This window comes from Sinohyriopsis cumingii, chromosome 6 (genome assembly GCF_028554795.1).
Source record: "Sinohyriopsis cumingii isolate HCF-2022 chromosome 6, ASM2855479v2, whole genome shotgun sequence".
Classification (NCBI taxonomy): Eukaryota; Metazoa; Mollusca; class Bivalvia; order Unionida; family Unionidae; genus Sinohyriopsis; species Sinohyriopsis cumingii.
In genome coordinates this window covers 1,369,291-1,395,946 of record NC_142966.1, presented here as the reverse complement: position 1 = coordinate 1,395,946, position 26,656 = coordinate 1,369,291, and the positions used below count along the sequence as shown (strand labels likewise).

At 35.3% G+C, this 26,656-nt stretch overlaps 1 protein-coding gene across 2 annotated transcripts in view; it reads right to left on the bottom strand.

Annotated features, from left to right (window-relative positions):
* Window positions 1–26,656, bottom strand: part of LOC149796264 (leucine--tRNA ligase, cytoplasmic-like) — a 119,920-nt gene that overhangs the window by 4,941 nt on the left and 88,323 nt on the right. For both annotated transcript variants that reach the window (XM_089960901.1, XM_089960902.1), the window contains exons 24-30: window positions 23,979–24,119; window positions 19,469–19,609; window positions 16,723–16,821; window positions 15,726–15,833; window positions 10,917–11,021; window positions 7,514–7,609; window positions 4,075–4,210 (exon numbers count right to left, since the gene is read on the bottom strand). In XM_089960901.1, coding sequence (XP_089817027.1) covers window positions 4,075–4,210; window positions 7,514–7,609; window positions 10,917–11,021; window positions 15,726–15,833; window positions 16,723–16,821; window positions 19,469–19,609; window positions 23,979–24,119 — 826 coding nt within the window. The remainder of the gene's footprint in view (window positions 1–4,074; window positions 4,211–7,513; window positions 7,610–10,916; window positions 11,022–15,725; window positions 15,834–16,722; window positions 16,822–19,468; window positions 19,610–23,978; window positions 24,120–26,656) is intronic.

Below are 26,656 nucleotides of genomic sequence, written 5' to 3'. Positions count from 1 at the left end.
TCTGGATTAATGAGTTTTCTGGGGATAACTGAATCATGCACATATTACAATGTCATCATACTATATACAGTATATGTCTTATTTATTCAATAACGGTTTAAATAAATTAAAGAATACATCTTATGACTTGTGTTTATTTCACTTTATTAAAACGTGCACTGACATGTCTGAGAAAGACAGACTTGTTGATATTTGGTTTGGTGAGCATGGCTTAGGTTTGCCAAGTTGGCAACTACAGACAAATATTCTGCATCGTTTTTTATGCTGTCTGCTTAACAATGTCTATGAATCACATTAACGTCACATCTTATATGCCAGCAGATATCTTTAATGGCAGCTTTTGGGTGATCTTCATTGTGTTGGCAAATCTTTTGAAGATGGCTGGTATTTCTACATTTGGTTGATGGTATTACCATAATAAAATAAAAAAGTACAATGAATACAAACTGATATCATGCAGTTAAATGCATTATAGGAAACTAATTAAAAAGGCAGTCATTTTTAGAAGTCATATTTTACAACTGTTATAGCTGCCAATGAGCCATTAATTGATGTCACTTTTTATTCTGAAATGAAGTCCAATACTGTCGAAAGCTTTACTTTATTCTTACAGCTTTCAACAAACTGTGATTGTTACAAACAACTTGTAAATAACAGAGACTTAATGACATATTTAATGTATTCATCAAATGTTATAAGACAAAAGTGTGGATGATTTGATCTGAGTGTGTTTATTTAAATATTAACATCTCTATCTGTGAGTAGCAAAAACAGACATTGTTTATACAATTGCTGGTTGAAATATGGTCATGCAACTTTAAGTTTTTCCACATACAAGATGATGTGATCAATTTATAACTTAAACATGCCACTAAAATTTGACCAATCAGAGATAAATTGACATACCTCCAAATTTGCACAGGTGAACATGTGTTACATGACCATTTTCATATACTTCAAATTTTCTTACTGTTTGACAGACATTTCCAGAATATCAAGGCATGTTTTATAGTAATTTTACACTTTGGATTAACAGTCTAGAGCAAACTAACATTTAGGAATTCTGTTCTCACTGAACTTTTGTTGAGATAATGAAGTTTCCAGATAAACAGAGTTTGGATTAGCAAGTTTACTCTGTACACCTATATATTGTAAATGAAAACACATTAAATGTTGTTAATGACCAAACTCTGGATGTTAATGTTCCAACTCATGATCAGTGGTACCCAACCTGTGGGCTGACGACCAGGGAAAACACATTTATAAAAATACATGGTAGCCCTGGAAGGCACTTTTACATAATACATGGTACCCTGGGAAGGCACTTTTATAAAAGTACATGGTTTATTTGATCATTAGATGTGATTTTGGTATTCACAAAAAACAGCTGAAAATTTGAAAGGGGGTTTGGGGGTCCTCCCCTGACGGGGTCTCAAGGGGCAGTGCCCCCGATCCCCATGGGTTGGGGAGGGGGGGACTGGCCAAAAATGCATTTTACAATCATATAAAATACTCCTGATGCAATTTATGATCAAAATATGTAACAAAATAATCATTTGAAAAACTAACAAACTTACCAAAAATTATAGAATCTGTTCTCCAATACTATTGGTGTTTAAGTTATTTCATGTGCATGTCAGTGTTCACAATGTAATTAAGTCACAATAATTTGTCAATTTTTGCAGCAAACATATTATACTTCTCACTTTTCATAACAAATCTGTAAAATAAACACCCAAGTACATCAACTATATACAAATAATCCCATACATTCACTTGTCTTTTTCTCCAATGAACACAACCTATCGATATGCCAGTTGAGCTCTTTTTGCGGCTTTGGCAAAGATTTCTTTAGCCTTCCTTATTGTCACCAATGACTTTTGGCTCAATGTGCAATCGTTTCTTTTCCTTCTCAGTGAGAGCCTTTTTCCTTTCAAGCTGGTGCTTGTATTGGCAACATGCAGTGCATATATTCTGACAGAGCTACATCTGTTCTCTCATGCAAATCATTCTTCTTATAGTAATTAATTGCACTTTTTCCAGATGCCTTCTGAGCTTCAATTTTTCCATATGCAACTTCTTTTGTAGGTGATGTTCCAAACTCTTCCAACTGTGATTAACGTATAGCAGAGGTCACAAAATGCCAGTCCTCTAGCGTTCAGTTTTCTTATAAACCGACCAACTAAATTTCCGTCGGCTTTTTGCTCCAGCCATTCCCATTTCCATACATTTTTTAAAACCTTTATATAAACTTCTTGTGTCATAGTCTCTCTCAATAAGTAGGGATGCCATTGCCATCAGTTTCCATTACACAAAGATTCAATGGATGAATTTAAACTTTTGACCAATCAGAATTTTCTTTACGAATGTCATGGGCTAACTAATATATGGAATGAATACGTTACAAGGGTCGTTGTGGAATGGGACAGAACAGACTGTTTTTAAAAAACTGGATCGGAGATGATAAAAAAAAACACAAAATGGACTATATCAAGAAAAATTGGATTCAAGTCAGGAGAAAAGCAGAATCCCACCTTAAAATGGAGAACAATCATGTCTGAATCATGTTTGACACTTGGCACTATCATATCATGGTGGCCAAATGGGATATTGTGAAAAATATATGGACCAGGTACAACTTTTAGAAAAATATTGGATTTAGAAAACAGAAGTCATTATTTTGTTATCTACTAGCATATTTTAACGTGTTAAGTACATGCATTCCTTTGTAAGATTGCGAGTCATCAAAAAAGATTTTCTGGAGAGCACTTGCATTCTGCTTGAATATTATGCAATTTCAAAACTCCACTAAATATTGTTGCGTTTGTTGAGTGTTTTATGTTTACAGGCTCTCTCTCTCTCTCTCTTTGATAAATATCTTGCCAGGGTAATGGCATTCCACTCCATGTTTCCCTGCCTATTATATCAATTGTGTAGCCAGGGTAATGGCATTCCACTCCATGTTTCCTTGCCTACTATATCAATAGTGTAGCCAGGGTAATGGCATTCCACTCCATGTTTCCTTGCCTATTATATCAACAGTGTAGCCAGGGTAATGGCATTCCACTCCATGTTTCCTTGCCTATTATATCAACAGTGTAGCCAGGGTAATGCCATTCCACTCCATGTTTCCCTGCCTATTATATCAATAGTGTAGCCAGGGTAATGGCATTCCACTCCATGTTTCCCTGCCTATTATATCAATAGTGTAGCCAGGGTAATGGCATTCCACTCCATATTTCCTTGCCTATTATATCAACAGTGTAGCCAGGGTAATGGCATTCCACTCCATGTTTCCCTGCCTATTATATCAATTGTGAAGCCAGGGTAATGGCATTCCACTCCATGTTTCCTTGCCTATTATATCAATAGTGTAGCCAGGGTAATGCCATTCCACTCCATGTTTCCCTGCCTATTATATCAATAGTGTAGCCAGGGTAATGGCATTCCACTCCATGTTTCCCTGCCTATTATATCAACAGCCAGTAAACTGTATGCTTCCAAGTCATCACTTCCTATTTTTATCAAGAATGTTGGCACAATGTGTCAGCTATTTTGTAAGATTAATCCTCCCACTTTCGTTATAATTTCTAGATTGCAACTAATTAACATGCATATAGCAAATTCATTTACTATTGGGTAAATGGTTGGGGAGGGCTGTGATTTTCTTTTGAACTGGGATACGTTTTTAATATTATCTTCATTAATTGTTTTCAAATAATTTAATTGAGATAATATCCAGTTATTATGATAAAAATCAGATATTTACTGAAAAAGCATCAAGTCCCTGACCCAGAACATTAAATTGTTGGTCCCTAATACAACTGCAGCACACCATGGTAATTATCATGGTTGGTTCAGAAATACCACACTATTCCATGGTACTCAGGTCTACTTATCAGGTCACAGGCAAATTCTACTGAAACAGCCCTCGGACACAATCTGGATGGTCTTGAATATTTGTTTAAGGCCACACAAAAGAAGTGTCATGCTGAAAACTAATTTGGCCTTTGGTGAGCTAAGTATAATTCAGAAGTGACAAAGAACATGCATACAAGTTTAGTTTTATTGTACCTTTCATTTTTGATCTGTCCCTTTTCATTAGCCTGGTCTTCACTTTGGAAAGAGTGTCATCTTTAAATATTGGTAAGTTCAACTCAAATAGTCCACTGTAAGGTTGCGGATTTAAAAATCTTAAAGGGACTGAAGGCTGAAAGAAAGAAAACATACAATGGACTAAAATGAAACTCTAAGTCAAAATAATCATCCTGCTTCCACTCATAACATGTATAAAATATTAGTTCATTATAGTTTGTCATCCATAGAAATGTGCAAAAACAGGTTCTTTATATTGCGAGTACCACTGTACAATCAAATGTGTCTCACCAATCGAATAAATAAAAAAGTAAACATTTAAAAGACTAACATGATAAATTTTCTAATTATCCTAATATACTGGTTAAATGAATAAAATGATTAAAATATTTCCAATCATTAATCAAAACGTTTTAAAGGAAAAGATGTAAAATTTCCAATTAATGGCTGTGTGTGTGTGTGATATGGATTTTTAACATACCTTTAACAATTTTTCAGTCATATCGCTAAGATGTCTGCAGTGTGGCAGTTTATAGTGATGTCTAGCACTGGGGCATCATGCCACAGACATGTAGAATGATGTCCTACCCAGTCACATTATCCTGACACCAGGCTGACTAGTCCTAACACTAACCTCTTAATGCTGAGTGCCAAGCGAGGCAGCTGTTAATACCATTTTTGTAAGCCTTTGGTATGACTTGGTCGGGGATCGAACCCATGACCTCCCACATCTGAAGCAGACACTCTAACCACTAGGCCACCGGAGTGGTTAATTAATGGCTGTAGGGTGTTACATAAGTTCACCTGTTACTAGTGGGATATATATCATCCTATGCTCAAATATTACATGCTTCACTCCCCAAGAGACAACACTTGATGAAGAGAACTCTTACAGGTTAACTCCCCTTTCTACCTGCACAGTGGCCACCGTTGTACCCCTATGAGCAAAACCTTAAAGGATGCTCGCATTGTTGGGCAGGATTGGAGGATTATTTATAATGTGATCAGGTAAGAATTAGCAGAGAAACTTACTTTGGTAAAAATTTGCTTTCTCCATAAAATACATAACCTGATCAGATTATATTAGAAAAATATGTAGAATGTGTGTGTGATTTGGATTTTTAACAAAGCTTTAAGCAATTTTCAGTCACATCACTACGATGTCTGCAATGTGGCAATTTTTAGTGATGTAAAGCACTGAGGCATCATGCCGCAGACATGTAGCATGATGTTCAAAAGTCATATTATCCTGACACCAGGCCAACCAGTCCTAACACTAACCTTTTAATGCTGAGCCCCAAGCGAGGCAGCTGTTAGTACCATTTTTATGTCTTTGGTATGACTCGGCCAGGGATCAAACCCACAACCTTCTGCATCCAAGGTGGATGCTCTAACCACTAGGCCACAGAAGCAGTGAAAGTAAAAGGAGAAAGGAAATTATGATCTTCCCATCTCTATCTGTGTCATCCCAATGGAGTATTATTGCTCTATTTAAAGGATGAACTTCTAATGCTTGTCGAGCACAACATGAAACAATTTCTTTATACACCTTTATAGGCGATCCCTGCAGGGCACAACATGAAACAATTTCTTTATACACCTTTACAGGCGATCCCTGCAGGGCACAACATGAAACAATTTCTTTATACACCTTCACAGGTGATCCCTGTGGGGCACAACATTAAACAATTTATTTATACATCTTTACAGGGGATCCCTGCAGGGCTCAACATGAAACAAATTATTTATACACCTTCACAGGTGATCCCTGCGGGGCACAAGGTGAAACAATTTATTTATGCAACTTCATGGGAGATCCCTGCAGGATTCAGCACTCGATTAAACATTTCCCAGGTAAATCCAATGAACTGGCAAATTCATGTCTTGGTCAAAAGTTCTACTTTCTTGAATGAGGTGTGGTCACAGTCTGTGCAGCTACCACTAATAAAATATGATTCAGTTCTCTCCTTACCCAGACAATTTCTTGCAAATGAAAGCTAGAGAAGCCAGATTGTTTCATGGAAGACACTTGTATTTCATAAACTGCAATGTTCATTGTGTACCTGGTCCTGTGAGAGTTTAGAGTACACTGATTTCATAACTCCCATTAGCCAAGTGGCCTGTGCTTGTGGGAGTATGTCTTTATTCCTGCCTTCACCGCAAGAAATTGTCTTTTGTGGTTGATGTGGATATTGTCCATGCATCTCAGGTTACATCTGAGAGTACATACTGGGTCATGCAGCTTTTTGCCTCTTGACTGATTAAGGACATGGAATAAATAGTTATTGTTGGTTGAATTATGACAGCAAGCTGTTCTTAATAATGAACCGTTTGTGTCATAAGAGATGACTAAACCATCAGAACAGAATTACAGACAGTTCCGATCATGGGATATCATATATAGATTACTCACTTTGCATGTTGAAGTTAATGTTATCATAAATTAACACTACATAGTGTTATCATAAATTAACATTGGCCATGTACTTGACATCTGAACTGAAGTCAAACATTTTAACAGCATGATGCCATTGGCCATGTATTTGGCATATGAACTACAAATCAATCAGTTTAACAGCATGATGCCATTGCCTGCAAGTCAAATATTTATCAGCATGATGCCATTTGCACTTCAAGTCAAACATTTTAACAGCATGATGCCATTGGCCAAATACTTGGCATATGAACTGTAAGATGATCACTTTAATAGCATGATGCCATTGGCCAAGTACTTGGCATATGAACTGCAAGACAATTTGTTTAACAGCATGATGCCATTGCCTGCAAGTCAAATATTTATTAGCATGATGCCATTGGCCATGTACTTGACATCTGAACTGAAGTGAAACATTTTAACAGCATGATGCCATTGGCCATGTATTTGGTATATGAACTACAAGTCAGTCAGTTTAACAGCATGAAGCCATTGGCTGCAAGTAAAATATTTAACAGCATGATGTCATTGGCTATATACTTGGCATATGAACTGTAAGTTGACCCCTTTAACAACATCATAATGTTTGCCACGTACTTGGCAATTGGACAGAGACAGAATGACAAACAATTCAACAACATGTTGCTGTTTAATTATAAATGTATAAGGCTGTATTAATTTGCTCTCATATTTACTTTTCTATACACATTTTGTCCCAAAAAATTGAAAAGATAAATATTACAAATTATAGATCATGTCTGAATGCTTAGTCATTTTACTTTTCATTTACTATTAAAATTACAGAACATCATGTCTGAATGCTTGGTCATTTTACTTTTTGGACTTACTGTCAACTACTTCATATATATCAGTAGCTACAGTCTAAGTAATACTGAAGCCAACTGAAATAATCAGACTTAATTTTTTTCTTCTTTTTCCTTTTGCCATGCAAACTTTCTCACATAAGAACCTTTTCTTAAATACCTCTGTTCGTAAGCTGATGAATGGTTTCCCTGGGCAACAATCTTCCCTTATCTTGTCATCTGCTTCTTCTGAGTGTTTGACATCAATGCCTTCAAGCTGTTGAATAAAAAGAAAACAGTTGGGCAAAATTAATTCTATTTTCTATTTGAGCAAAATAAACTTTATTTTCCAAACACTAGTAACTTAATACAATTTCTTTATGTTAAAATTCGATGAAAAACATAACAAAGGAAAACTCATACAATACCATGGAGAATTTTGAGTAAATATGTATGCAGTAGCATTTTATGACACCTCAGCACAACAGCAGCTATATGGTGACAACACAAAGTACAACTGCACAAATTTTGGATGATAAACCCTTCCAAATAAATGTAAACACAAAGTACATCAAGATAAAAATTCTGTACGATGTATATAAATAAAAATATAAAGGTAAAACTTGCACAATCCTTAAAACATGACCAACATTTGTTATATAAACCATATTCTCTCAAATATTTTCTTGCATGGTATATCTTCAAACTGTTTATAGAGTTTGTGTCAAAATACTTGTCAACAAGAATGTGTTCAACTGTCAGTGGACACTGGTGTAATAAGCAATCTGGCTGAGGTTTATGCTTCAGCAAGTATGCATGAGTTATGTATCAGATATGTGATTGGCACAATACCACTTTGTCTGTAACACTATAACCCATACCCTCTCCATAGATATGGAAGGGGCATAATATCAGATATGGGTAACACTATAATCCCAACCCTCTCCATAGATATGGAAGGGCATAATGACAGATATGGGTAACACTATAACCCCTACCCTCTCCAGATATGGGAGGGGCATAATGACAGATACAGGTAACACTATAACCCCCACCACCTCCACAGATATGGGAGGGGCATAATGACAGATACAGGTAACACTATAACCCCCACCCTCTCCGTAGATATGAAAGGGGCATAATGACATACGGGTAACACTATAACCCCCACCACCTCCATAGATATGGAAGGGGCATAATGATGAATATGGGTAACATAAGTATATCTCCCCTCACCAATTATTGTTGAAAGGCATCTATAAAGGCCAAATACTGATGTTTATTGTAAAAATTGATCAAATTCTGTTCAACATTTATTTATTAAAAATAGTTTTTCCATGTATTTTTTTATGGCAGATAGGCAGAATTTTTCTAAATCTGAAAGTCTTTCAAGCTAAAATGCTTTCTGTCAAATTAAATTCTTTTCAGTTGTTCTTGTGAATAAGATTTTACATTTTTTGAGTCAAATGACTGACTTTTTCTTCTAACATAATAATTTTCTGTGACACTCTATGCTTCTAATTGTGCGGGTTATAGTGCAAGTTGATAATGCAGTGAAACCTTTGCAGAGTAGATGAAATGCTTTGTTTTTAAAGTGATTCACATAGTGTCTTATGAATTTTTCAGTCTTTGTCTGGTACCCTGTTTTGTTCAAGGTTAATTTCTTTTTGTGTGTGAATCCCTAAAATCTATTGATGTTATGATCCTGACAATCATGTTTCAAAAGGAAACATTGAATTATAACACAACATGGCTTGGATTGTCAGATGATAAACTGTACAATGTTAACATTACAGCAGCAAAGGTAAAAACTAGTGACACCTAGTGGTAGCAAGGGGAAGTAATGAACAAGAGTTATTACCCCTTGTCCATATAAGATAGACAAGAAAAGACCATTTTCATATTTTATTAGAGCTGGATTCATGAGGTAGCAGGCTAATATTCCTAACATAATATGATTGGGGAACATATTCAAACGAGAACCCCATATTAATAAAGTGATCCATTTGGGATGTGTAATAACAATATTTTCAGGATGGTCATCATGGTGGCCGTATCGAGAGTCACTTTGCATCATTTTCATTTAGGTCAAACTAGACACCATAGGAACTCTCTGATGAAAAGCCCAGGTCAAAATGAATTTCCATTTTAGAGAAGTAGCTATAGCAAGATTTTCAAGCTGGCCACTATGGTGGCCATATTGGATGTCAGAGGATGGTGGCCATATTGGATGTCAGAGGATGGTGGCCATATTGGATGTCAGCAGATGATGGCCATATTGGATGTCAGAGGATCGTGGCTATATTGAATGTCAGATCAACGTCATTTGAATTTAGGACCAAAAAAACATTTGTTTCCTGGTGACAACCCCATGTTGATATTACTTTCTGTTTAAGAGGAGTAGCAATAAGTAGACTTTAAAGATGGCTGCCATACTGGGCCATATTGGATATTAGTTTCATACCCTTTTCATTTAGGACCATGCAGATGTTGTTGTTGTGGGGTTTAATGCCATTTTTCAGCACACAATAGGCTATACATGGCGGCCAATATTAATGGTGGAGGAAGAATCCGGGAAAACCCTGGAAAGAACCACCGACCCACGAGAAGCTACTGGCAAGCTTTCTCACATACCCACACTGGCTGAATCCAACCACGCAGACGTAACAATAAGTCTTGTGGTGAAAGCAAAATAACAAATACAAGTAGAGATAAGATTTCTGGAGGACATAATGGAGTCAGATTGACACCATTATCAGTTATGATTAACTAGACATTATAAAAAGCATCAACCCATACTGATATGGCAATTCATTCAACTGTGACAACACGATTTTCAAAATGGCAGTGTGGTCACCATACTGACACTGTTTTCTTTTTTGTGAAAACCACATGTTGATACAACCATCCATGGAAGATTAGCAAGAACAAGATTATCATAATGGCAGCTGTGGCAACCATACTGAATGTGCAAGTAGCACCATTTTCATTAAGGACAAACCAAACAACATAAGTCTTCAAGTGAAAACTCCTGTCAATATGACTTTTCATTCAGGAGTAGTGATAACATGATGTTCAAGATGGCCAACTCAGTGGCCATATTGGACATAAGACTGGCACCCATTTTCATTTAGGGCCAACAAGATATTATCAGAAGTTGTTAAGTGAAAATTCCATGATACTATGACAATCCATTCAAGAGGAGTAGCAATAACAAAATATGCAAGATGACCACTGTGGCAGCCATACTGGATGGCCAAATGGCGCCATTTTTATTTAGGACCAACTAGACCAAACAAGGAATGTGTGTGTAAAGTTTCTCAGCAACAGTTTAGTAGAAGTAGTGGTAACAAACTTGTGTTAATGGATGGACAGATGACAAAAAGACATACGATAGACGACAATCATCCCATAAGCTCTTCTAGTCTATGACCATAAAATATTTACTGAAATGGTGTAAATTATTGTTCAGATATCACAAATATGATGCAGAGTGCCAATGAAATATGAAATATTAGAATCTCTGCATGAGACGTGTATCACAATTCTTAAAATAATTAACACAAAAAGTGCTGGATTCTTACCTCAAGAGTGTTAACCAGATACTTCATATTTTTTTCGATCACTTCCCTCTCATCGAATTCCATTGTCAGATTTAAAGCTGCTAATCCAAGCTTTTCAAAGTTTTCCTGTGAGAAAAAAACATGATTTGGAGCATGACTTGTTTGCAAAGTGAAGTGGGTACATATAATAATATATTGAATATTGATAATAAATTGAATATAAAAATATACTGAATATTGATAATATACTGAATATAATAATACACTGAATTTCTTTCTATACGCAGGATGTTAGTAAACTTCTTTATAATAGATTTAGGCATGCATCCGCAATGCTGTTTGTTATGTTGATAACTTGGTAATGCTCGATATTCTGTAATAATGTGTACACAAATTTATCAATTTACTGAATTATCCACATGTGCAGTACCTACTATTACAAACATAATTAAATTGTTATTCAATCTACTGCAAGCTATGATGATATACACAATCACCACCATAATACTAAAGAAGTTTATGTTTACTGAGATTCAGGTAGGTTTTGGGTTTAATGCCATTTTTCATCGCATGATAGGCTAAACATGGCAGCCAGTATAACTGCTAGAGGAAGAACCCAGGAAAATCAAAGCAAGAACCATTGACCTATCTGAACCTGCTGGTAAGCTTTCTCATGTACCAGTGTAGGGATGAGAATAAAATCCCCCCTTGGTGTCAGAATTGGTGTGTCAGAGTGAGTAAAAAGCAAACTCTGGAATCAAAACTGGGGGTCAAATTAAAATTGTGAGGATCCCTGAAGCATAAATGAGGGTAACAGGAAACACTACATACCCACATTCGCCAAGCTCAAGACTTAAACCCACATGGTTAGAGGGGAGAAGGCAGTTATCAGTAAAGGTGAGTGCTTCAGACCACTCATCGAGCCAGGGCTCCCTGTTTCAGTTGAATTGTGGAAGGCAGAAATGATTTTTGATTCATTGTTGTTCTGCACAAAGGGAGTTGAATAGTGTTTGTAGACTGAGTGGTGTAGGCATCGTTGCTAACAACCAACAGGTGATCTGCATCTTATAAATATTTTGGTACATTTTAAATGACAGAACTAATCTGCCTATAAAGTCTCAACCAAGTTTCCCCATAATAATAGTTCCTCCGATGCACTCTTTCTAGTAACTATTCTCATAGCCTCCACACTGATTTATTTCCAGTTTCTTTTTCTTGCATAGTACACATACAACCAAACTAATTATATAAGGGAAGCATATGAAACTTATTCTTTCCAAGGACAAGTGATCAGATTTATATTTCAAATTTTTAAATGTATTCACTTTCTCCCAAGCCATTTTGGACAAATGCTTTACATATGCATTCCAAGTGGCATCACCAATATCACACCTAAATGCTTATGTTGGATTATTTCTTGAGTATCTTTGACAGACACCTGCTGAATAGGACATTATGAGCATTGATTTTGTTTTGTTTAGATTAAAGGTCACTAGCTGATGGGAGCAGCCATGTAATTTTTTAATGTCCAATTAAGAATTAAACTGCCTCATTTTGGTTTACAATGAATATATATAGTGAAGTATAATCAGTGAATAGCCTATTTGATGACTGCACATCACTTACAATACCACTGATATAAACTATAAAAAAACAAGGTCCAAGGAGAACTTTTTGACAGACTCCTGCATTAGTAGTCTGAAATCCAAAAATAGGAAATCAGGATCACATATTGCTAGCTTAATGATGAATAATGTTCTAACCACAACATTCAACTACCCTGAATGCCCATCTTTTAAGTTCATTAAGTAATCTGGAATGCTAAACATGAACAAACACTTTACAAGTCCAGAATGCCAAACATGAACAAACACTTTACAAATCTGGACTGCCAAACATGAACAAACACTTTACAAATCTGGAATGCCAGACATGAATAAATGCTTTACAAATCAGGAATGCCAAACATGAACAAAGACTTTACAAATCCAGAATGCCAAACATGAACAAATGCTTTACAAAATCCAGAATGCCAAACATGAACAAATGCTTTACAAATCTGGAATGCCAAACATAACAAACACTTTACAAATCTGGAATGCCAAACATGAATAAATGCTTTACAAATCAGGAATGCCAAACATGAATGAACACTTTACAAATCCAGAATGCCAAACATGAACAAACGCTTTACAAATCTGGAACGCCAACCATGAACAAACACTATACAAATCTGGAATGCCAAACATGAACACATGCTTTAATGACATCAAAGAAAACAATTCTAACTTCCTTTTCTTGGTTTAGTGCTACACTAGTCATACCATAAATATCTAGTAATTTTTATGTTGCAGCATCACCAGGTTAATTGGTTACAAGTCAAATTATGCTGAAAAACATAATTATGCAAATATCTGAAGACACAATTTTCAAAGACGTTGGACAAAACAGACTGGAATGAGCAAGACTGGAAACAACCTTTTTATATACTGGAACCAAATTTGTTAATTTCCAACAATCTAGAAATCTTGAAGCATTATGAGAAATGGTAAAAGTGGATAGTTACTGAACTTTAATTTCTTTTTAAGTAGCTTGTGATGTGATAAATCCATACCATAGGAATTGCATTGACTTAAACCAATAACACTATGTATGTCATCTTAACTAATATTGATGCAAGAGAGAGAGTGGGATATGGAAATTGATGCTGTAATACCATTTATAATTAATAAATTACAAGATTTCTTCTTAACGTTTTGCCAGGATGTCTTTAACAAGTTTCAACAACATACCTAAGAATTTTTATTTTTATCTGACAACCACTGATTGTGGAACTCTTTAGATTCACCTATTTCACTTATAATTTTATTTCTTTTGTGATGATAAGCAACCAGTGTTGTGGGTTTTATGAATGTCCTGCTTGATCACAAATCCACTTTGTCTAATGATTTAAAACAAATATTATTATGTATCAAGAGTGTTTCTTTTAACCAGTTTTGTGTTGTGTTTTACTTACTGCAAAATTCCAACACCATCATTAAGATCATTTTCATAAGTAAAATAAATTGCAAAAATGAATTTAGTTATGAGACTATCATCAATATCATTAGAGGCATTATCATGACTATCATTTGGGACACTATCATGACTATCATTTGGGACACTATCATGACTATCATTTGGGACACTATCATGACTATCATTTGGGGCACTATCATGAATAGCATTAGGGACACTATTATGAATATCATTTGGGACACTAACATGAATATCATCTGGGACACTATCATGGATATCATATGGGGCACTATCATATCATTTGGGACACTATTATGAATATCATTAGGGCACTATCATGAATATCACTAGGGACACTATCATGAATATAATTAGGGTTACTATCATGAATTCCATTTGACCTTATCACAAGGTCTTCATTTTGAGCTGATAACAAGGTCTTCATTTTGAGCTTCTCACAAGGCCTTCATTTGACCTTATCACAAGGTCTTCATTTTGAGCTTCTCACAAGTCCTTTATTTTACCTTATAACAAGGCCTTCATTTTGAGCTGATCACAAGGCCTTTATTTTGACCTTATCACAAGGCCTTCATCAACTAAGGAATCATAACCTACTGTGCTACAGAAATTAATCTATTCTTAGTTTCAATGACTGCAAATGGCTGTAGCGGGTAACAACATTCATTCTACTGTCAATATTATCTTTTTTTATCAAAGTATTTCATCCCATAAAACAGTAGGCAGAAGTGAATTTTAAAAAGTATAGTCTTTTTCCATTGAAATGTGTTCAAGCCCTGGTAAATCATCATCTGATCACAGTATAACAGGAACATAACTATTTATGTATATTGCTACCCGATCCCCAAGTTATTTCCATATTGAACGGTTCAATTCCATTATTCAAAGAGAAGTCTTACCAAGGTTTTCCTGGGTTCTTCATCCACCACTTATACTGGCTGCCATGTACAACCTTCTCTTTTGCTGAGAAATGGCATTAAACCCAAAATAATAACTGTGATTATATCTCTTTTATGAGAACAGTAATTGGTGACCTCCCTTAACAAATATCACATTAATAAAAATCAACAACTGGGCTAGTACTACATCACAACTGTTATGTACACGAGCATATAAATCACTGAAAGCATTTAATGGATGCAATTCTGACTCCATGGCAACTGACCATACTCTCATTGTCAGCACAGGGGAATCAAAATAATATTCTAACAGTTTTCATTCTTTCACCTAGAAACATTAGTTTTGTTCTGTGGGTTTAATGCCCTTTATTCAGTACCTAATGGGCTATACATGGTGGCCAGTATGTTTGGTGGAGGAAGAACCCAGGAATACTCTGTGAAAAACCACTGACCCACGGAAACTTGGCTACTTGTACAAACTGACTGGCTACTCGTACAAACTGACTGTGCCAACCTGTACAAACTGACTCTGCCTACTTGTACAAACTGACATTGGCTACTTATATAAACTGACCTTGGCTACTTGTACAAACTGACCGTGGGTACTTATACGAACTGATCTTGACTACTTGTACAAACTGACTGTGCCAACCTGTACAAACTGACTCTGCCTACTAGTACAAACTGACTTGGCTACTTGTAGAAACTGACCTTGGCTACTTGTAGAAACTGACCTTGGCTACTTGTAGAAACTGACCTTGGCTTCTTGTATAAACTGACCTTGGCTACTTGTAGAAACTGACCTTGGCTACTTGTAGAAACTGACTCAGGCTACTTGTACAAACTGACTGTGGGTACTTATACAAACTGACCTTGACTACTTGTACAAACTGACCTTGGCTACTTGTACAAATGGCATGACTCTCTTCATGTATTTCTTCAGCACTGGTTTATCCTTCAATTCTTGGACTATCTCCTTGTTGTCTGGGAAACCTCTGTTGACCTATATTTAATAAAAATGTTTGCATTTTACACTTTTAAGGGAAGAAAACAGAAAAGATTTCATGTATATTCTAATGTTGTGAATATTAAAAAGTCTTAGACATTTCTAATGTTAGAAATAAGAATATCCAGCTTACTCCAGAAATACTAGCGGTTGGGAGGTACATTATTATTGTCATAGTTATTACTTACCTTCATTGTTTTCTATGCGGCATTTTCAATCACAAATCCGAATGGTGATGGACGTATTGAACAAAAGCCTTTTTCCAGATGCTTACTTTATTTTTTAAATGTCCCTGAGAAACTCTTTGCTTTTATAACTTCAAAGCTGACAAATCTTTACCTTTAAGACTAATCTTGTTAAAAGATCACGAAAGAATTAAACAACTCCAAATTTCTCACATTTCAAATGCATTTGGAAAAATTCTTATCTCTAGCTTAAGTGTTCCAAATTTTGATTTGATTTTGACAAGAATGAGCAAATATTGGTTTCTAATATGATACCAATGTATTCCAGACACTTCTGGGAAAGTGTTGATCCTATATTCATTTACACACAATATTTGCTAACATCTTGCAGTGTTTCCCTTCTACATATTTTAAAAATATTTTTGTTCTAAACTTGAATCTGTTTTGAAAATGAACTTCTAAGAAAACAAGTTTTTCAGACAATTTATTTCAGTGTCTACTTAAGGAAGATTCAAGTGTAGCTCTTGCCCTATATTTTTGTATTTAACAAATCAAATTCTTCAACTTCATATGAAACAGGCTGCTCAAAAAATACCTTCCAAGATAAATCACATGAATTTTGTTAAATGGTCAGGAAACAATTCCCATCTTCTAAAATCCTCTGTACAATTCATAAGCAAGATAAAAGTTGGAATGTTTACCTCGTACATGCTTCGCAGAGTGACCAGAATTGTATTCTGCCATGGAGGGAAGGACTTGGCAATATACACAGTAGCATGAGTTGGAGGTTCTGGCGCCTTCTGGACAAGAAAATAAAGATGGAAATAATAATAACTCAACAATGATACACAAATCTGTGGTGTACGTTACGTTACTTGTGGTGTATGCTTATGTTTCTTGTGGTGTATGTTTGTTATTTTGTGTTACTGTTGGTATATGTTTGTTATATTACATTTGTTATAGTGAAGAGATGCTGCCAGAATTTTTATATAAAGGTGAATCACTACCTCAACCCCATTGTCACCAAAACAAAAAGAAGAATAGAAAAAAAAATTGTGGGGGGTAGTGAAGAAATTGGGGCAAAGTTCACTATTTACCCACCACTTAAATATCTCTCTTTCTTCTTGCTCCACTCTGTTAGGGCAATACTGAAATTAAATTCCTCACAAGACACCCCCTCTTGCTGAACAATTACTAATCTGCTCATTCTGAGTTTAGTATGTTCCTTATCGGAGTGTAAATATTGTTCTGTGCTGATAACTCTCTTACACAGTCTGCCATGTACAGCTAGCCTACCAACTCAAACAAGTTTTCAATCTGTTCATTTATAGTTGTTTTGTAGAATTTTCCACAGTTCACAGGTACTGTCTCTTTGATATCTCAGTTCTAATATGCATGTGATTGGCTGACTTGGTGAACTGCATAAGAATTAACATCCTAAATTTAAGCAGCCAATTTCTAACGTAAAAGCCTCCCAATAACAACATTTGTGTATACTACACATCTTATTTCCCATCTTTGTGCTGCATTGTAACCATATGAACTCTAATAGCTAAAATGTCTATAATTTGCATCAATTATGTTTTTTTTTCTTTGTCAGTTTTACTAACCCATCTGACATTATTTTAAAATTGTCGTGGCAAGAAATTCCACTTCATCCATCACTTTCTTCATTCTGCCTTTCACTCTGCATATTCATGACACTAATAACATTAAGTTGAAAAGAATCAGTTAATTTTCTGCCCAGCCATATTTAACTATGATCTTACCTTCCAAAAATCGACCAAAAGCCCATACATACACAAAAGTCCATACATACACACAAGTCCACACATACAAAAATGAGAGAAAATGGCATCAACGGCAGAAGCCCTCTAGTCCATATTTTTCTTTCATAAATAACAAGTGGAATTTCCAGGCATCCTTTAGTATTAACCTTCCTCTATGTAATTTGGATCAAATAAGCATCCTTACTTTATATTTTTTTTATACAGATTTATTAAGTTTATAGTAAAATAAAAATTCTATTCTGGCAGAGTGCATTTTGTATGCAAACCTTCGAACTAATATGCACAAGTTCACACATCAATGCTTTCCAAATGTCCAAATTTGTTAAAGCTTTGCATGATTCATGCATTTGCATGCCCTAGCAGCAGTTGTAATGGTGTATGTTATGGTGCAAATTACTTTTAAAACACATGAATATAAAATCTTAACATAGCTGACAATAGTATGTAGGTATGTGTCTGTCTCACTATATATATATATATATATATATATATATATATATATATATATATATATATATATATATATATATATGTATATATATATATATTTATATATATATAACCCAGTTTTGTTACATTTATCAGATTTTAATACTCACTTGTTCCAATTTTAATGTCAGAGTGAATTAAAAGAACAAAAATATAATAAATTTATCCTAGCACACTTGTACATACTAACATACTATCTTAGCAAACTTGTACATACTATCTTAGCACACTTGTACATACTATCTTTGCAAACTTGTACATACTATCTTAGCACATCTGCACAAACTATGCTAGCACACTTGTGCATACTATCCAAGAACACTTGTACATACCATCCTAACACACCTGTAGATACTATCCTAGCACATTTGTACAAACTATCCTAGCACACTTGTACATACTATCTTAGCACACTTGTACATACTATCTTAGTACACTTGTACATACTATCCTAGCACACTTGTACATACCATCCTAGCACATTTGTACATACTATCTTTGCACACTTGTATATACTATCTTAGCACACTTGTGCATACTATCTTAGCACACTTGTACATACATTCTTAGCACACTTGTACATACATTCTTAGCACACTTGTACATACCATCCAAGCACACTTGTAGATACTATCCTAGCACATTTGTACAAACTATCCTAGTACATTTGTGCATACTATCCAAGCACACTTGTACATACCATCTAGTACACTTGTACATATCATCCTAGCACATTTGTACATACCATCCTAGCACATTTGTACAAACTATCCTAGTACACTTGTGCATACTATCCAAGCACACTTGTACATGCTATCCTAACATACTTGTACATACTATCCTGGCATACTTTTTGTACATTGTGTATTTCACCTGTAACCTTACACTTCATCTTGGCATGAACATAGTTAAAAGTTAAGACCATTTCAACATTATTAGCTTCTATTAGGCAAAAGACAAATAAGTTGCACGTAAGCCATAGAAGCTCAGTTGTAATCCAAGGGTAAATGGTTTGATACCCATTCAGGCCAGCTATCCCGTTGTGTCCAAGGGAGAAACATTTTGTTCCAATTTCCTCGTCATGATATACCCAATGTCTTAAAAGTGCCAATGAAACCAACAAAATTTAAGTTCCACAAAGTTTACTATTAATCCAACTGTTTGTTACCTTTCCCTTCCCAGGCATCACATAGGCCTTCAGGCGTTTTCGGAAGTCATGAGCAGCCTCCATCAGGTATGCAGATGCCTTCACCAGGATGCAGTCGTAGAAACCAACTTGTGGCCATGATGCTCTCATGATGCTGTCTGGCTGTGATATGTAACACAGAAATTCCATGATATTCAGAAATTTTCTTTTCCCATTTTATAATGACAAATTAACCAAAATGATGGATCCCTATGTCTCACCTTCCATCTGTCCTGGGATATACTTTACAACTTGAAACTTGTACTGTACATGTATAACAACTTACACATGTATGTTAACTTACACATCTATTCAGAATGCAATATTTACAAAATATCAGCAAGCATACTCATAGCAATTTTACCAAAGAGTTATTTTCACCAAGATTATATGCTTGTTCAACTTCTATAATGAAATCACAAAAATGTAATAGTGACAATTTTCAACCTGTATAAGGTTTAACCTGGGTATCATTTGTAGGACTATGAAAACTGTAAACCATTACATCAAAAAACTTAATATTAGTACCTCATTAATTTGCTCAAAGTTTATGTCATTAATATGCTGAAATTAAAACTTCAGTCAAATTTCATGAGGCTAAAATACTATGATTTACAGTATCCATCTGTTCATACTATCACAATTAAAGCCATATAAAGTCACACAGTAAACCCACTTTTCATATGTAGCCAATTAATATTGCTGTTTCCCAATGTTTAACCATTTTAGGCAACAAAAGATATCAGATCTACTACAAGTTTATTTTTAATTTTGGGGGAAAAAGAAATTTGAAGCTATTTAGTTTTGCTAATTGATTCATCCTGTAATTCTGTGAAATGAAAGCGAATAAAAAATATATTAACACCATACCATTGTAGCTGGAAGCAAAAGTAATAATAATGCAACTTTAAATTAAAACAGTTCCGATGTTAATTGTCCTTGGAAGACAATGCATCCATTATTTTTAACACTTAATCTTCAATGCAATAACAAAGACTGTAGCCATCACAAAATAATTATGCTAACTGTAACAAAATTTCTTAATTATGATGCACTGTAAAAACATGTCTGATTTAGCTAAAGACCAGATATGGAAACATGTCTGATTTAGCTAAAGACCAGATATGGAAACATGTCTAATTCAGCTAAAGACCAAATATGGAAACATGTCTGATTTTGTTAAAGACCAAATATGGAAACATGTCTGATTTTGTTAAAGACTAGATATGGAAACATGTCTGATTTTGTTAAAGACTACATATGGAAACGTCTTGGCTGTCATCCAAACAAACAATATTACCCCCCAAACCTCCAATGTATTAGCAGTGGTGAGAAAAAAAAATATCTAGTAATCAGTAATTAAAAGAAGGACACATCAAAATGCATAAAATAAGTAATGATTGTCAAATATTTCATTAATATAAATGACCTAAAGATTGTCTTTACACTGGTAATACTGATAACAAGAGCTTATTTTGTTGCTGTATAATTTATAGTGATTATTTTTTTTCCATGGTCATTACTGTTGCTGCTTAACTATATATTCAAAATGTGATTAGTATAATTAAACATTCATTAGGTGATTGTTTTGCTGTTGTATACCCAAATACACTCATCAGGGATTATTTTATTTCATTGTGTAATTACAAGTTCATAAAGTGATTATTTTGTTGTATAATTATAAGTTAATAAAGAGATTATTTTGCTGCATAATTACGTGTTCAAGCGATTATTTTGCTGTTGTATAATTATACATTCATATTTGTATGTTCAAAATGTAATCACTTTATTGATTTGTAATTACATGCTCACATCAATTATCTGTTGTACAATTATATGTTCAAAATTGCATAATTACATGTTTATAAATTATTTTTTATTGTACAATTTTTTAAAATAATTTACATTTTGACAAAAGTGTTTATTTTGTTGCTGTATGGTTCATTAAGTGATGGTCTTGTTGCTGTATAATCACATGTACATACAGTTTTTTTTCCAAACAATGTGGGAATGATGTGTTGTTGTCTCATTCGTGATGATCTGTATTTTGCAAAACACTTAGAATTTGCACCTCATGATGAAATCCTTCTGTTAACCTTCCTTAATCAAACAAATCATTTAAAAATAAAATAAATAATTTCCACTGTGTACTTTATTTCCATTTATACTGTCCAAAAATTGAGCAATGAACATTATTAATGTCATAGTTTCCATTTGGTTACGACGATTGCATACTTTCTCAAAAGGGCACATTTCCTACAATTATTTTGAAAATTAATTCTAATTTCTGTTGTGCAATTCAAACATATGTATGCATCTGATGATTAAAAAACTTATTCTGATTTTTTTCTAAGAAACAATTAAAAACAAAAATAATTTCCATTGATTATTTTATTTCCACTGCACTCCATTTTTTCATTGCATATTTTAGTCATACCTATCTATAACACATTGATCACATTCCACAATAGCTGGACCATTTATCAGTTATTTTATGAATGGTGAGCTGTATGCTATTTTCTTTGTTGGCAATTTAAAAACTTTAACGAGTTTCTGTATCCCCTATAGAGTGGGTGTTTGTTTTTCAGTAACAAATCGAAAAGAATTTTGCAGAAACAAAGTATTTATTATTCTTGTTATGGGGTATCTCACTGCTTTTTGCATTTTATTATTTTACGATGTGTTGTACTCACAATGTCCCTGGAGCTGGTCCCTTTGTTTTTCCTTTCCAGTATATTTCTTTATGACATATACTTCCTTACTCAGACACTAGGTCTTGCAACTGGTTTCTATATCATGGTCCCTAAATTTTAGTGATCTTGACCAAGGATCAATCTATTGTATTGTGTGTGTTATATGTGTATGCTGTACTGTTTTAATCATATCGTGTTTGTGTTAGGAATGACCATTTTATATATTTTAATTTGCATTACATTTTTTTTATCTTTGTTTATTTGCGTACAAAAAAGAAAAAATGTGTAAGATGTAACAGTTGAGTAAAATTATGTGTTGTGATGGTTCTCCGGTTTCACACACACAGACACACACACACACACACACACACACACATATATATATATATATATAGAGAGAGAGAGAGAGAGAGAAAGAGAGAGATAGAGAGATTTCCTTCATTTTGTTGCTCTATACATATATAGTTCCCCAGTCATTTCCTCCACAGTATTTGCATACTGTGAAAGGGGCTAGAAATCATCCCTGCTCCATAACTAAACATAACCAAATACAAAACACTTGGCAAAGATGGATTTGTTAGTGACGATAGCAGTTATCTTCTTGTCTAGCAGCTGAATTACCTACTGGATGTAGTTAATACCTAAAATGAGAGGGAGATAACCAGGTTACCAAAAAGGTCTCTATCTATATCAGAAATTTTAAAAATATGGAAAGAAACCTATGGACTCTACTTTAGGTTTTACCATGTTAGTAAAGTACCTGTCTCATGAACTGTTTTCAAAATTTCTGTAGAAAAGTAAGTCCAAGGTCATAGGACTTTTACTAATTACGTCCCCCAGATTTAGTCCTCACAAAAATGTACAACATGAATGCTGTGAATGAACTAGTAAGCCATGGTTGCCTACTGGTTCAGTCATGAACTAAATATAATGCATTGCAACCTATATTTTCTTATTATACTCTCTAAGACAGTGATAACTAAACTTTAGACCCCAAAATTTAAAGGTTTCTTTTCAAACTTGCAATCCATCCACATGTGGTAATATGCAATCCATCTACACTGTGGTCATATGCGATCCATCCATAATGTGTGGTCACATGTCATATCCATCCACAATGTGTCATCATATGGCAAAGAAGTTTGTCTAATATTCAATGAGCCAGTGACCTTGACCTTCAACCATTTGACCTCAAAATAAAATGCCTCCTGAAATCTCAAGTACTAACCCTTCAAAACATTCTTATTAAGGTCTGTGGCCCTTAAACGTGTTTCTTCTTTCAGTCAGTGACCTTGACTTTCAAGCTTTCAACCCCCAAATCAGTAGAATTATTAAGTACAAGACAGCCATAAAGTTGGTAATGGTGGACAAATCTGGTTATTGTGTGGAATGAAATTGGTAACAGATGGATGGACATCACATCATAATAACTATATCCTATAAAAACTTGAATCAAAATTGTGATGCATATTTTCTTTGAGGTGGTTTTATATTCATAATCATTCATGCCAAGTATGATGAGAATTTATAAAAGGACTTAGGAAATATAAAGCAAACCTTTACTTTGAGCCATAACAAACTGATGACACTGAAACTGCTAGACAGGTGTTTTCTCATTAATGTGGTCGTGACAAAACACAATCTGAGGACCTACTGTAACACACTGTATTATACTGAGGACCTACTATTCCAACACTGTGCCTACTGTATCATTTTGTATAATAATAACCAATATCTAAATCTTCAGTTTGAATGCTTTATCCTGTCCCCAAACGTATTGCAGACTGTTAGCAGTTTACCTTTCCTAGGAGTCCCCATATGTACTCACAAATGTGAGGACATATCGGGCATAGAAGTAGGGTCTGAACCTCAATGAACCTGAACACCAGGTCTCGATGCATCCCTTCCACTTCTACCTCACGGTATTTGTCACGTATAGTCTGAAATTCAAAGTAAGATGTTGAGTGTTACAATTTTAGAGTCTGAAAATTCTCTAAAATTTTAAGTACCTGCCATTGCATGAAACCAATTTTTGAAGTAAAATATGATTCTTCAATAATAGTTCTTCACAATACATTATGAGTATGACCATTACCTGACAAATCCAGCCCGCCTAAGCAAAACTTTAAGCAATCAAAACTAGAAATTGTCTGTGTCATAGGCGGAAATCAGGCACAGTGATTTCCCACTTAGATACAGAGACTGGTGCTCAATCCCATCTATACTATAATTACTACTGATCCAGGAGCAGAATGTATGCACAGTCAGTAGGATGTGACTTTGGGGAGGTTGGGAGGGTGTATCTATATTACGACTGATTAAGAATCTTTACTCCAACTATTGGTTTATCTTCAATTACATAACACAATCATGATACCTCAGAGAGATAGGTAAAAGGGAGCTACAAAAAGGGCCATCTTCAGTTCCTATGGTGTGTGAAGAAGTTGCATTGCACTCCCCTACTGTATTTCCAGTGGAAGTCAAAATGCAGTGCCACTAAGAGAGTGTGTCATTTGGATTTTTAACGCAGCTTTAAAAAAAATTCAGTCATATTTCCATGGTGCCAGCAGTGTGGCAGTTTAAAGTGACACCTAGCACTGGGGTATCATGCCGCAGACATGTAGCATCACGTCTCACCCAGTCACATTATCCTGACACCAGGCCAACCAGTGATAACACTAACCTCTTAATGCTGAGCACCTAGCGAGGCAGCTGCTAGTACCATTTTCATAAGTCTTTGGTATGATTCTGCAGGGGTTCAAATCTGCGACATCTTGCATCTGAAGTGGATGCTCTAACCACTTAGGCCAACTGAGCAGATTGTGTGTCACTAAGAAACTGCTGAACAATAGGTCTCACCAAGTCAAACTGAGACTTTTGGGTTGAACAAGCTAAAAACTAGACAACACTGACTCTGACCTTCATCCCATGGCATGCATGATATTAATTAGGGAACAGTTGCTCTCCAATGCAATGCCGGTGGCAACTGCCACAACCTCATGTGCTGAAATAATTTATTTTGATCTTGGATTTATTTTCTGTGAGTGAATAATACATCTTATCCAGGACAGAATACATCATGTCTCCATCTCTGCACCAGCTTCGTTCATTTAATGTACAACATAAAAATCTTCAATGGTCCTGTAGACATTCCTGAGGCAATGGGTACAACATAAAAGTCTTCAAAGGTCCTGTAGACATTCGTGAGGCAATGGGAACAACATAAGTCTTCAAAGGTCCTGTAGACATTCATGAGGCAATGGGTACAACATAAAAGTCTTCAATGGTCATGTAGACATTCCTGAGGCAATAGGTACAACATAAAAGTCTTCAATGGTCCTGTAGACATTTGTGAAGCAATGGGTACAACTTAAAAGTCTTCAATGGTCCTGTAGACATTCCTGAGGCAATGGGTACAACATAAAAGTCTTCAATGGTCCTGTAGACGTTTGTGAAGCAATAGGTACAAAATAAAAGTCTTCAATGGTCCTGTAGACATTCCTGAGGCAATGGGTACAACATAAAAGTCTTCAGACGGTCCTGTAGACATTCCTGAGGCAATGGGTACAACATAAAAGTCTTCAATGGGTCTTGTAGACATTCCTGAGGCAATGGGTACAACATAAAAGTCTTCAAAGGGTCCTGTAACATAAAAGTCTTCAAAGGGTCCTGTAGACATTCCTGAGGCAATTGGTACAACATAAAAGTCTTCAGTGGTCCTGTAGACATTCCAACTAAAAAGTGTTTAAAGGTCATGCAGACATTCCTGAGGCAATGGGAATAACATAAAAGTCTTCAGTGGTCCTGTACAACTTAAAAGTCTTCAAAGGGTCCTGTAGACATTCCTGAGGCAATGGGTACAACATAAAAGTCTTCAAATGGTTCTGTAGACATTCCAACTAAATAGTCTTTAAAGGTCCTGTAGACATTCGTGAGGCAATGGGTACAACATAAAAGTCTTCAAAGGTCCTGTAGACATTCGTGAGGCAATGGGTACAACATAAAAGTCTTCAAAGGGTCCTGTAGACATTCATGAGGTAATGGGTACAACTTAAAACTTTTCAAGAGTGCTACAGAAAATCCTGAGGCAATGGGTACAACTTAAAAGTCTTCAAAGGGTCCTGTAGACATTCCTGAGGCAATGGGTACAACATGGAAAGACGTTTCACCAAAAAGACAGATTGCCCATGACAGAAGCTTGTTTCTGGTAATGAAGGCTGGGGCTGTCACAAGTGAAATTGAACATGGAACTGCAAGTATTTTACTGGTCTTATCTGTTGTGGATGGGATGGTTGTTGTTGTTGTAGGGTTTAATGCCATTTTTCAGCACATGATAGGCTATACATGGCGGCCAGTATTAATGGTGGAGTAAGAACCCGGGAAAACTACAGAAAGAACCACCGACCCACGAGAAGCTACTGGCAGGCTTGGGGTGATGATTCCTTAAGCTGAGATGTACCTTCACTGTGAGAAAATT